We start from the raw sequence: 14,000 nt of genomic DNA on the forward strand, positions 1-14,000 counted from the left end.
GTTGCTTTTAGTGACCACTACCCCATTAGCGTCCTTCTAGATCTTCCTGCCAAGGTGCTAACTAGCAAATCATTGGCTACCCACCCGGCGGGAGATATTGTTATTAACAGAAAAACTGGCTATACAGTCAAATGGGCAGGCGTCAATACATTCAAATTATGTAAGCACCTTCTAACTATTTGTAAAGACGACTTCATGGTCTGGCTCGACAAAACTGAAAACAAATCTGCCATTCTTAGCTCCTTTATAAATATATCCCAGTCTATATAAAATAGATTACGGGTAAAAAGCAAAAAACGGGCAGATAATAGGAGTGGCTGGTTCGACTCTATATGCTCAAAAGCTCATGCAGCCCTGATAACTGCCTTACATAAGCCCATAAAAGATCGGGGAGCAATAAAAAGGGTTAGACTAGCTTACAAGATATCCCTTAAGGACCGCAAGTGGACCATAAAGCTAGAGTTATGGCAAAACCTAAAATGAGACATGAAAGGTTTCTGGAAGGCCGTGAATGCCCCCTTTTTTTATTTTTGGAGAAATTCACCCAGCATTGAAATCACAATCGGGGAGGATAAATGGGTGACTCACTTTTCTGGTCTTTATAACAACCTGGTGGATCCCCAAAACGAAGAGGCCTTAAGCATAAACTCCTCAAATTACCTTCAGATTGAAATAGATTTTGATGCTCAGGAGGTGATTTTAGCTATATTCGCAAGCGTGGGTGGTAAGGCCCCGGGCCCAGATAGTATACCAGTGGATTTATTTAAATCAAGTCCAGCGCTCTGGGGACCCTTGTTAGCTCTGGTCCTAAATGCTTGCTCCACCGTAGGATTTACACCCACCTGGACGGAGTCTATACTCGTCCCTATTTTTAGGAAAGGTAACCGTGATGACCCGTCCTGTTATAGACCAATATCACTACTGGACTCTTTTGTAAAGGTGGTCGGGTGTATCGTCTTAAACCGACTCCAGCTCTGGGTGGAGGAAAAGGGCATAATTTCAGAGCTACAGTGCAGCTTCCGTCAAGGCGTGGGAACTGTCGAACAGAGTCTGAATTTGAATCTCCTGCTGGGAAAATATCGACAGGCCGAAAGGGGGAGTCTATTTTTATGTTTTGTTGATTTTAGTTCAGCTTTTGATTGTGTCAACCACCAGAAGCTATGGAGTATTTTAGAGACCATGGGGGTTGATCCACCCATTCTTTTTAAACCAGTCCTACCTAGATGTCAGGGCCCAGATGCGCTATGGAAGAGGTGGCGAACTCAGCCATAGCTTCCGTGTAAAGAATGGGGTGAGGCAGGGGTGCGTGCTAGCACCCCTCCTGTTCACCTTTTATATTACCAGTCTGGGTGCAAAACTAAGTAGCGACTGTCAGGATCTACCATGCATAAATAGACGACCAATCGGAGCATTGTTATATGAGGTGGATGCTGTCCTATTGGCTCGTACCCCCCTGGCTTACAAAAAGTAATCTCTAGCTTCTCTGCTTATATATCAAATCTTGATCTCCATGTAAATATAAACAAAACATTCACAATGAAATGCTGTAAGCCCAGTATCAAGTGTGGAGATTTCTTCATTTATAATATGAAACTCGCATTTACTACTCACTTTCCTTACTTGGGCATTGTATTTGAAAGAAGGGGTCTATGGGCTAAAGCCATAGAATCTCAAAAATTATTATTTTGTAAAGCAACTGGTGCATTGATCAACTTTGCCAGTAAATTAGGAGAGCGCCCAATCGTTGATCTACTAACAATCTACAAAGCTAAATGTACACCAATTTCTAATTTTGGAGCGGGCATCTGGGGTTATGCTAATGTCGAGTGCCTGCAGCTAGTAGAAAATAGGTTTTTAAGATATCTCCTTGTGATCCCTAATAGTACAGCCATATTCATATGCCACGCTGAGCTGGGTTTGCCCTATCTTTCAGATCTGATTAAACTGCAGCCTATCCTGTTGTGGCACAAGGCTTGGACCGGTACTTCCACTAGTCTGAACAGGGACTTGATCAACGATTGCCTGCCCCTTGATGGATCAGATCGCATTCCCTGGTTGACCTATGTTAAAAAATTCCTAGAGGATTTAGGACGTCCCGAGTATTTTTCCAACCCTAATAGTCTGAACTAGATCACCAGGAATAATCTAAAATCTCTATGTCTAGATCACTTGGAGACTATTAATCTAGCTATTAACATTGTGAAACCGTCATTGAGAGCACACCAGCTACTTCTAACACCCAGGAATACAACCATACCTATTATATACAACAGGAGCTTATGATAGGTTGTAACTGACCCGTTTACGCCTTGCTATTTTTCAAATTAAGGTCACTTTTCCTAACATCAACGGTTGGTCTCGCTCTCTATGTTTATTTTCGTGTGATGATATCTCAGCTCAATCGACAATTTATGTTATTTTTTTTGCAAATTTTATTCTATGCACAGGACAAAATTGATTTTACCTATTGTAAAGTGGTATGGCCTGAGACAATGTCGACCTGCCTTTTTAAAGGTGCAATATTTGAATGATGGACCCGTGACTGATCATATTGCCAAATACCTGAAAGGGGTGATTAGATACCGGATGACAATGGATGGTCCTCCTCTTTCTTAAATTGTCTGAGTTCTTTTTTAACCTATTTTATTAAAATTATCTTGATGTAATGTATGCTCTCTTAATATGTATTGTGCTTTTATGGTTTAACACTTTTTAAATTGAATAAAGCGTATTCTGATCTGATCTGATCTGCGTCCTTGCATATTATTCAATTAAAATAATAAGATCATCTTTAGAATGGCTTAGAATACACCAAAGGCTTTTCTCCATTTTATAGCTAAAATATTTTGTTAACAAAAATGTGCCGGATTTAGCACAGTTTGTGGGACTTTTAGAGGCATTAAAACCACCTAAAATACACCTTGTATTGCACTTTGGAATAAAAGGGATTTCTCTTTACTATAAGGCTAGTGGGATCAAAGAAGCTACACATAAGAGTTGTAGATGGGTTCAGGAGGGTAAATCAGTTTGGACATTTAATTACCTTCAATAAGGAGTTTTCAATTTTTTATGAGATAAATACAACTTCGCCTTTACATGAAAAGTCAAACTTGCGAGACCATTTTTAGAAAAAGCGATATACAGCTCTGAATATCACTTTCATATCGTATTGCAATTCTACCAAAAACTACAGACCGAGACTGATATTTGTCTCAAAGCAGCTATGAAAGCATTGGGTTTCTGCGATTACTGCTGCAGATGATCAACTCTGGACAACTGCTACCTCAGGTTCATGTTGAATATTATTATTTTGGTCATGAGAAGCAGAATATTTAGCCTCCACTGTAGGCGAAGAGATACATTTTGATCTGAGTTTGATGATGTTCAGGCTGGTCATGAAATATATTACTTACCAACATTTATTTATGTATGGCCTTGCCTGTGGGCTGAGTAATGATAGCAACACAATGAAATCATAAACAAAATGCCACTAGTTAACCTTTGGCTATGACAAGTTAAACATATGTATTCAGCTGGAAATACAATATCCAGCAGAAACAAAAAGGAAATGAAAAAGAGAGAAATATATTCACTGTTAACAGAGGGCGAAGAAATATGAGTTGTTTAGGCCTATCTTCCTTTCAGCAAAAAACAATATGATACAGTCTCAAACAGGGCCGGACTGGGAACAGAAACCGGCCCTGGCAAACTGCTCAGCCGCCCCCCCCAACCCTTCCCCCTCCCGAGGGGAGTGCAACCGAACAGTTTGCGAGGGCCGGTTTCGGCTGATTTTGATACCGGGGGCCGATATTGCCTACCCCCGGCAACAAAAACGGCCCCCCAGGGGACCAAAACCGTCCCCCACCCTAACAGCCTACCGGGGAAACACCCGGTGCCCGTTATGGCCAGTCCGGCCCTGGTCTCAAATCAGTAACTCTGCTTACATTTTCGCTACTATTTAAACAAGCGGGAAAACATTGCAATACAATGTGCAACCCCCAGCACACTTACCAATTGGCTATTTGTTTTTGAGATACTTAATTCTTATTTGTCTGTCTATGTGGTGGGGTTCTCACCTCATTTCACCACCAGGGATCATAATGAGATACTAGAAGAGCATCCAGAGGGGTGGTAAGCTGAGGTCTCATGATCAGCAAAGGAACCTTTTTTGTTTGGCGTCTTTGCTTCAAATCAGATCCACCAAAGAAATGAACAAAATGGACATAGCACCTGACAGCTTGGTGCTTTCAAAGATACAACCACAACTGGTCTTCTCATGAGAATTAACAAAAGCGCTTGAGCAGGTTTGGTGCTAAGCAGTAGAAACCATTTCAGAGCAAGGCAGATAAGTTAAAGTGAGACACAACAATAAACCATATTTCTATGGTATATTTCTAAGTACCTATTATAAATACTACTGTTCAAAGTAGAATAGATTACAGAGAAAACAATTATCAGCATTTAACCCATATGCAAACAAAAGAAAATCAGGATTCCTTGATGAATGACTTTTCTATTTTAAAAAGTCAAAATATCCGTCATTAGATATCAAATAAAGACATAGACAGATACTGTTCAGCATATATCATTATATAGATATTTCAGCAGCTACAAAGTATTTGGAGTTTAGAAGGGAGGATTATAACTTGAGGTTGTTTGGTCTCTCAGAGTCCCACTTTAAGCAAACGTAGTGCTCTTTCTGTAGCTGTGCAGGCAAAAATGAATGAATGACTGGTTAGTTTCATGAAAATCGACTCACCATTGCTGAAGTAATAAGACGCGACGTAGTCTTCATCGTTGTTATAGTTGTCAGGCTGGCCATTACCAAATAGTTTCACATTCATTTTAGATCCATCCGTAAACATGAAATTCCCTTCCTTCAGATAAAAATAGCAAATGAATGTGATGAATAAACGACATGTCATAGATTAACATAGAATCACTTAAAATGCATGAGCTTGGAATAAAAGAAATTGCTACTGGAACCTAGCTAACCTGCCTGGACCCTGATAAGTGTTAAACTTGTAAAGGGTTGCATTTGTTGCGGTTCAGGGAGGAGCTCGTCTGATAGTAGGGGCTGGACTTTTTCCAGTAGAGGAGGGTCAAGACTGATTTGATTATGGGTGGGTCAAACTGAGGTGACATGGTGGGAGAAAAACGCTGGATTGGGATGTGGCCTGAGAGATTACCAGTGGCTGAGATTAATTTCAGCATTACATACCTTATTTTTGATGAGTTTATGAAGGGAGCATACATGGTGAGACAGATGGTGGCATGGTGTGAGCTGGCAGGTGCTTGTGAATCAGAGAATCCCCAATAATTCCTGTGTACTGTTTGGCCCTGGCATGCATTTGGCGTACACATTTCACCAGGATTTTATGACAAAATATACTAAGCAAAGAAAAAAGCAGATCAATTCAAACACATCAAGTCAAGTCAAACCTTATTCACAATGTTTCCATCTCATAAAAGTCACACAGTAAAATGAGTAAAAACATAATGCATTAGAGCTGAAACAGTACATCCACTGTTTCAAACAAATACCAGGATACGTTCAAAGTTAAAAGCTCTCCATCATATCTAGCACATAAATACCTACAATTTCAAAGTGCTAAATCATGTATCCAATAGCAGCAAAATCAGTAAACATGTAAACATCATCACAGATATTAACAGGGCAAAGGGATCACATGAAACATAATATACCATAGGAATACTGATGGAGCACATTAATATTTCCTAATTGAGTTAACTTATACCTGATTACATAGACTGATTGAACCCACACATTTCCCTCATCAAGCCAATTAAGTTATTTCCTAGGTAGCGAGGCTGCCCAAAGATACGAGGCCTATATGTAATACACTCTGGGTTTATCGAGCCCTTGTAAAAAGTGTAAGACATCCTTACCACGCAGTTCACCCCTGCTGCGTAAGAAAGGAACTAAAATACGGTGTCTCTGCTGCTTATAAAGATGTAAAAAAACGGAATATGCTCGGTAGCTTGATGGGAGACTCCATCACATGGACAACATGAAAGATCATTATAAGAATAGGAATTAGCTGGAAAGCCCACCATCAAAGGATTGAGGTTAAACTCATACTTTGTAATTCTGAGAAAGTATTATATGCACCGGAATTGCATCTCAGCCTGTGATAAGGGCACAAGTGTAAATTGTGTCAGAAAGTAGAGATGGAAAATATGTCAGAAATGCATACTGTTTGACTCTGACTAGCAGTCACTCACCTGGAATGAGTCATGTGCGCCGATCCAGTAAGGAGCTTCGGAAGTCGGGCCACTAGGTTTACCCATCAAAGTATACACAAAATCATTTTCCTCATTAGAATGGATAGAGGCTAGATGAGAATTGTTGGCAAGGCATGCTACCTTAAATTGAAAATAAAAAAAGTGTTATTAATGTATTAACTTGTTTCTTGTCAGTTTAAATGAGTATAAGCCAGGCCCCAGATAATGTAACAATGATTTACAAAGATCAGTGAAATTACAATATCTATCTATCTATCTATCTATCTATCTATCTATCTATCTATCTATCTATCTATCTATCTATCTATCTATCTATCTATCTATCTATCTATCTATCTATCTATCTGTCTGTCTGTCTGTCTGTCTGTCTGTCTGTCTGTCTGTCTGTCTGTCTGTCTTGAGATTTATTTTGATGGATAGATAGATAGATAGATAGATAGATAGATAGATAGATAGATAGATAGATAGATAGATAGATAGATAGATAGATAGATAGATAGATAGATAGATAGATAGATAGATGATAGATAGATAGATAGATAGATAGATAGATAGATAGAGTTACTGAACTGAACCTTAAAACAATTGTAGTATGCCAGTTAAAGTTGAGTGCACTGACCATAACTTGGGCCCTGTGCATTGCTTATGAGCTTGTATATTACATCACTCATGACATGAGAAATAGCATAATTATTGACATCATTGATGATATGAAACCAATACCTTTTTCATTTCATCTTAACATAATTGCTTTAAAGAACAACATTATTTGCTAATTGTCTCAAAGTGTTGCTATTGATGTAACTAATAATAGAACATTTACAGAGCTATTCATGTATATAATCTGATTATTAATACATCATGTGTTGGCACAGAAAAATCACCTGCATGGTGAGAGACATGCAGCCCTGCCCTGGGTGCCCCAGCAGCAGATATAGCTGCATCCTTGGTACTAGTTTTTAGTCATGGGTCAACATAGATGCTGTGCTACGACCTAAGACTGTCTTAAAGATTGTATTGTTACAACGAGAGGGGCACACAAAGCGTTACACTTGAAGTGGTACAGGGCTGCTTCCCTTATCAAGAGTTAAGTAACACATTTATATTCTGGCCACTACAGCAAACAGCATAGGGCAAAGGGGTCAGCAAACTTAAGCCGTTGTCCAACTTCACTGTGAGTGAAGGCATTCTGCTCTGTCACAAGAAGCCCATCCGCACACAATGCAGCTTTTGTTTAGGTCATAGGGCTACTGTGAGAAATTGGGGTCTTGTTTGACTAGGGTGTGAGTCCTGTTAAAGATATTGGGAGCCTTTTGTGTCCCTGTTGCTTTAAACAGGAGTCCAGTATACTAGTACTTGGAGCCACTCTCGTTCTCCTGGGTTCAGGTGACGATGCAGTGCTCAACAGCATAGCTGGCATTGGAAGGTTCAAGGCAGATTAGGAGATTAAGATCAATAGCCCCAACATACTTGCAACCACCCTCAAGGGCAGTAATGGCAGGATGATGGACATATACAATGTCTACGCTCGTGGCGTTAAGGCAGGCACAAGCTCACCAATCCTTCAAACGCTGGAAAACACCCTTGAGGAGAGAGAGTCGTCATCACTTCTAATAGTAGCAGGAGATTTTAATACCACATTTGAGACACTGGGCTCGGCAGACATAACTAACAGCGACCAGGTAGAGGTGCAGTGGCATGTCCCTCCCCTCGATTTACAACCGATCAGAAAATGGATACAAACTACCTTGCAGCCCCAGGCTATAACCCTTTTAGTAGGGGCTTAGGGCAGCTAATGGCCGTGCCAATTCTGATAAGATGGGTGCCAATACCTTCAGTAGAATTACCAAAATGAGCCGAATCAACTATGTATTGATAGATGTGAGACTGTGGCCGGAAGTGCTGGACATGGTGGTCTGGAAAACAATAGACAGCGACCATAATCTGCTTGAGCTTGCCATGACCTCACCCTGGATCAAAAATAATGGTAGTTCTGGCGCAATGCTCACATCCAAGGCACTATGTCCCATAAATGATAACAGAGGACTAAAATGGGCGCATATAGCAATGGATACTAAGAAAACCGAAGCCATAAAGCAAACTCTGAAAGAAAACATTATTAAGCTTCAAAACAGAGCGAGCATCAAGATGAGCTTGCAATGGTCATGGACATTCACACGTCCTTTTTCACGCAAATAGCTTCTCATTTTAACTGCCTGAGATCTCATTGCAAGAGGTCATCAATTCATTTGCAGCATTCCTGGTTTAATAAAAAGTGCAAGGAAGCACGGTCACATCTGGCAGCTGAGATTAAAGCCGAGAATGTATCAAACATATGATTAGCTAGGAGATCATACAAAAAAGCTCAGACGGAAGCAAAAAAGGAGTGAGTCGAGGATCGATGGCTACAGATTTGCGATGCCTGTCAAAGGAAAGATTCCCAGCAGTTCTGGTTGTTGGTAACAAGGGGAGACGTGGAAAGACCTAGACCACCGACCAACAATATTACAGAGGCTGCTTGGCTTGACCACTTCTCTGCAGTTTACTCAGGAAGAGGTGTGATGGACATCGAAGGGTCTTCCAAGGATTACATCTTTATGCAGCCAGACAATGACCTATTCTCCTCAGCAGATATCATCCAAAGTATCAACGCAATAGTTAAAAATAAAGCATCAGGTCCCGATGGAGTACCCGGAGATGTCTTTCTAATCGCCATTCCTAATTGGTCCAACTACATCTGGACATTAGCAAACAGAATTTCCACGGAGGCCCATATACCTCCATCATGGCAAGGTGCAGAGATCATTCCGGTCTATAAGAAGGGGAAACGTTCGCTCCCTTCCAACTACAGACCAATTAGCTTAACAAATGGTGCCCAGAAGGTTTTCTCCCGTGCCCTTCTTACCAAAATTAATAAATGGATGGAGGAGAACAACATACTATCCCCCTTCCAAGCAGGGTTCAGGAGGAAAACAGCACCATGGACCAAGTCTTTTGCTTCACTCTACTGGCCTGGAAGACAGTGACATTAGAGTAGGGCAGTCTCTACACTGCCTTTATCGATTTAAAGTCAACCTTCGATCTTATTTATCCCCAGGGCCACACTCTGGCAAGTCCTCCAAGATCTGGGGCTCCCACAGGACATCCTGGCACTCCTATTACGGTTGCACAAGGGAAACTATGCAAGAGTTTGATGGGGGAATCAAGGGCAATTGTCAGACCCAATAAAGGTCATAAGAGGGGTGAGGCAGGGCTGTGTTCTAGCCCCCAACCTATTCTTGCTCTTCATAAATGGGGTGGAGAATCAACTAGCAAAGTCCACACAGACGCTCCCTCATTAGGGAGTGTAAAAATAACTACTTTATTGTTTGCGGATGACTCGCTATTCGTCTCTAAAACCCCAGTGGTCTCCAACTGTTTCTTGATCATTTTATGTCTTTCTGTGAAATGAGAGGATTGGAAGTTAACACCTCGAAGACAAAGCTCTTGCTAATGAATCCCCACAAATCATTCAGGCAAATTGCTATTGGGTGGGATTCCATTAGAAAAAGTGGATACCTTTGTTTATCTCGGTGTAACGTTCACAGAGAAAATAGCATGGTAACGGCACATCTCTAAGCAAATCCTCGAGCAGAGGAAAACTACTGGAGCTCTGATTATAGAACACAGGGCATCACAAACCAGACGATCGCAGCCCGCTTCAGATATACACCAGAAGGTGATAGGCTCAGCCCTGTATGGGGCTGAAATCTGGGGGTTTGATAACTTGGAGGGGTTACTTCGCACAGAAAACAAATTCTTAAGATTACTTTGCTCCCTTCCCCAGAGCACCCTGCTTACCCCATTAAGGTTAGATATGGGTAGAACTACAATAGTAGACAAGGCGAGACTTCGCCCACTTCTCTTTTGGCTTCGCCTAAAACAAACACCCAAGCTTATCTACTAAGAAACTGCGCTTGAAGAAGTCCTCAAGTTTGATTGCTTCAAAAAAATTGGCTGGCTTAGTAACATCCAGATATTGTTTTCTGCAATAGGTCTGGGAACCTGTGGGATGTGACAGATACCAGCTTACTACCTAGCAGAGAGTGTGTCAAGTCTTACTATGGGAATTGGGTGAAGGGAGAAAGCCGTCACACACACACTAGGTGGCCGCCTCATGATAGCATGTACTAGGTTCAAGATGCTTGGTGTGTTTGAGCCGTACATGGAGTTAATTACTATCTCACAAGAGAGAAAGCTACACATCCAATTTAGATTTGGTTCCCTTCCCCTGAAATCCTTCACAGTGTAATGGAACAAGGGCTCTTTGGCCACATCACATAACTGTCCATGCCAGGGGCATAACACAGGCCCCCGCAGCCCCCACGATGCGGGCGGGGCCCCGAGCTCCAGGGGCCCCCTCATTTATCATGAATTAATGGTGCGCAGTGTGCACGCAACACCCGGCGGCCCGGCCTCTTAATAAATTAAATGGTGTGGAAGGCATGGACGCCTGGTACCCCTCCGGCCCGAGACCTCAGAGCCTCCTTATTAATTATTAATAATTGATGCGTACCGTGCGCGCGCACGCTTGGATTGGGCTCGGATTGGCCTCAGAGGCTCGCCCATGGCCCCGGGCTCTTCATTAATGTAATGGTGGTGCTCAACAACTTCTATGTATGCTGCGGTGCGCGGGCCCCCAACCGGGCCTCTGAGCCTCTTAATTAAATGGTGCGCCAGCCGGGCCTCTGAGCCTCTTAATTAAATGGTGTGCGGGCTCGGCTGGGGCCGCATCTGATGGCTCTTTATGATTAAATGGTGGGACAGGGTGGGTACGCGTGGCGCGCAGTTGTTTCCGCGACGCGTCTGTGTGTTCTCTAGGGGGGGCGGGCAGGCAGGGCTAGTGAGGTGACCAATGCCCTAATTGCATTTACTATGATGATGACATGTGCTTTGAGCACGCGCGCAATTAAAAGTGCGCGTGAGACAGACTGGTGTGGCATCCCAGGACCCAGCCACGCTCCTACTACTCAGGACTATCTGAAGACCGAAGTCCGTCACCGGCCATAAATAATTTGAAATAATGTATTACTAGCCCCCCCCAACCCCTGGCTGGCTAGCCTTGCCCTGCCCCTGCCTTCCCTTCTGCTGCCTGCCCGCCTCACGCCTACCTCTCTGAAGCTGCAGCCTGCAGGCCAGGCCCAGCCCTCAGGTCAGTTGAGTCTACTCTGTGTCGATGCCTAGTCTTCCACATGGGTGATTTGACCTTCCTCCCCAGCCTCACTTTACTTTTAGAGCATTCCAAATGTGTACACTAACACCGCAATAATTAATTTTATTAAAAGATACCCAAACAGACGTTATATCCATTTCAACTACAAAATGATGTTGATAATACCATGCTTTTATTGGCCTACTTAAAAAAACTTATTCAAGTTGAAAAATAGGTTTCTTTTGACTACATTTCTATAAAATACGTGCAGAAACCTAATGAAAACTGAGTTTTAATTCTATTACACTATGCGCTGCCAATAAAAGGTGGTAATGAATTAATGAATTAAATATAAAATATTTGCATATTTAACATAGTATTCCTTTTTAATGACCGATGTTCAGTTTCTAATTTTACCTGCTTGTGCAAGGCAAGGCAAATGATTATAGATTGTAGCATAAACATGCGGAAGTAAAACCTGCAAGTTTAAAATCTTTGCAAATGGGTGGTTTGTACTTTACTGTCAAACTATGCACAATGTAGCTTAATGGCGGGAAAAACAACATAACCCAGAGCCTCTTATCTGGTTAATACTAGGGCTGGGTGGAATTTGCGGAATGCCTCTTCTCGGAATTATGAAAGAGATTGTGGAAAACGAGCGCACAACCTGAGGGACCGTGTGCCCGGGACTGGGGTCACTCGTGCTTGGGCAGGCTCCCCGATCTCCCCGGCCTGGCTGCGTTGAGAAGCAGGGACCGGCCCCGGGCCTCCTGATTTTCGGTCAGGGCCTGGGAGCCCACGTCCTGCGGCCTGCCAAGTGTCCATCTGCCCGGGACAAGAGTCCCTGGTGCAGAGCCCCGGAGCCCTGCAAGGGCAGGCGGGAGCCCTACCGCTATGGCTCGGTGTGGGCAGCTGGGAGGCCTTTCGGTCCCGGCCATCTGGTCGCACCTTTCCCTCAGCCATCTGGCCGCACGCAAAGCTTTCCAATGGGGCGACCAGATGGCCGGGCTGCCCAGGAAGTCCCGATGGGGGCTCATTCGCCTCCCCGATCCCAGGCAGGGCTCCAGGAGGTCGGGTGCGTCCGAGCCTAGGATCCCCTCCGTCACTCGGTGCGCACGGTTTACCAGAAAGGGGGGTAGCCTTCCTCCGGATTACTAGGGGCAGGGTATGCCGGGACGCCCCTCCTGGGGTTGGCGGTTCTCAGGGGGGGACCAGATGGGCTAAGCCCGGACGACCCTTCCCTGGGGCGTCCGGTGCTCCCTCCTCCAGCCCGCGGCGGGGCAAAGTGACCGGGACGGGATCCATGGGTCCCCCGGGCGTCCGGGCCCTGGGAGCTACTGCGGGCCTCTCATGCCTGAGGCCCAGCATGGGGTCTACGAGACCCCCCGAGCCCTGCAGCACTGCAGCCCTCCAGCCCCGGAGCCCTGGAGTCCTACAACCCCAGAGCCCTGCAGCCCCAGAGCCCTGCAGGTCCAGAGTCCTACAGCTCCCAAGCCCTGCAGCCCCCCGAGCCCTGCAGGCCTCGTGCCCTGCAGACCCCAAGCCCTGCGTGGGCAGGCGGGGACCCTAGCGTGAAGGCTCAGGGTTGGACAGATGGGAGTCCTTTCGGTCCCGGCCATCTGGTCGCACCTCTCCCCTAGGCCATCTGGTCGCGCGTAATGCTTTCCAATGGGGCGACTAGATGGCCGGGCCGGCCTGGAAGTCCCGAAGAGGGCTCATTTGCCTCCCGGATCCCAGCCAGGGCTCCAGGAGGTCGGTGCATCCGGGCCTAGGGTCCCCTCCGTCACTCGGTGCGCACGGTTTGCCAGATAGGGGGGTAGCCTTACTCCGGATAACTAGAGGCAGGGTATGCCAGGACACCCCTCCTGTTGATGGCGGTTCTCAGGCAGGGACCAGATGGGCTAAGCCCGGACGACACTTCCCCGGGGCGTCTGGTGCTCCCCCCTCCAGCCCGCGGCGAGGCAAAGTGCCCGGGACGGGCTCTATGGGTTCCCCGGGCGTCCGGGCCCCGGGGTCTACGAGCCCCCCCGATCCCTGCAGTCCCAAAGCCCTGCAGCCCTGGAGCCCTCCAGCCCGGAGCCCTGGAGCCCTGCAGCCTTGGAGCCCTGCAGCCCTGGAGCCCTGCAGCCCCGGAGCCCTGCAGCCCCGGAGCCCTGCAGCCCTGGAGCCCTGGAGCCCCGGAGCCCTGCAGCCATGGAGCCCTGCAGGCCCCGTGCCCTGCAGCCCCCGATCCCTGCATGGGCAGGCGGGAACCCTAGCGCGAAGACTCGGGGTTGGGCAGATGGGAGTCCTTTCAGTCCTGGCCATCTGGTTGCACCTCTCCCCTCGGCCATCTGGTCGCGCGCAATGCTTTCCAATGGGGTGACCAGATGGGCGGGCCAGCCTGGAAGTCCCGATGAGGGCTCATTTGACTCCCGGATCCCAGTCAGGGCTCCAGGAGGTCGGGCGCATCCACGCCTAGGGTCCCTTCCGTCACTCGGAGCGCGCGGGTTACAAGAAAGGTGGGTAGCTTTCCTCCGGATTAGTAGGAGCAGGGTATGCC

The 14,000-nt window shown here is 45.6% G+C and overlaps 1 protein-coding gene across 1 annotated transcript in view; it reads right to left on the reverse strand.

The window, feature by feature from the left end:
- LOC146854039 (echinoidin-like) overlaps positions 1-14,000 on the reverse strand; it is a 199,564-nt gene that overhangs the window by 61,078 nt on the left and 124,486 nt on the right. Inside the window, exons 4-5 of the mRNA XM_085650488.1 lie at positions 6,247-6,387; positions 4,760-4,877 (exon numbers count right to left, since the gene is read on the reverse strand). Coding sequence (XP_085506614.1) covers positions 4,760-4,877; positions 6,247-6,387 — 259 coding nt within the window. The remainder of the gene's footprint in view (positions 1-4,759; positions 4,878-6,246; positions 6,388-14,000) is intronic.

The sequence above is a fragment of the Triturus cristatus genome, chromosome 4_1 (genome assembly GCF_964204655.1).
Source record: "Triturus cristatus chromosome 4_1, aTriCri1.1, whole genome shotgun sequence".
Classification (NCBI taxonomy): domain Eukaryota; kingdom Metazoa; phylum Chordata; class Amphibia; order Caudata; family Salamandridae; genus Triturus; species Triturus cristatus.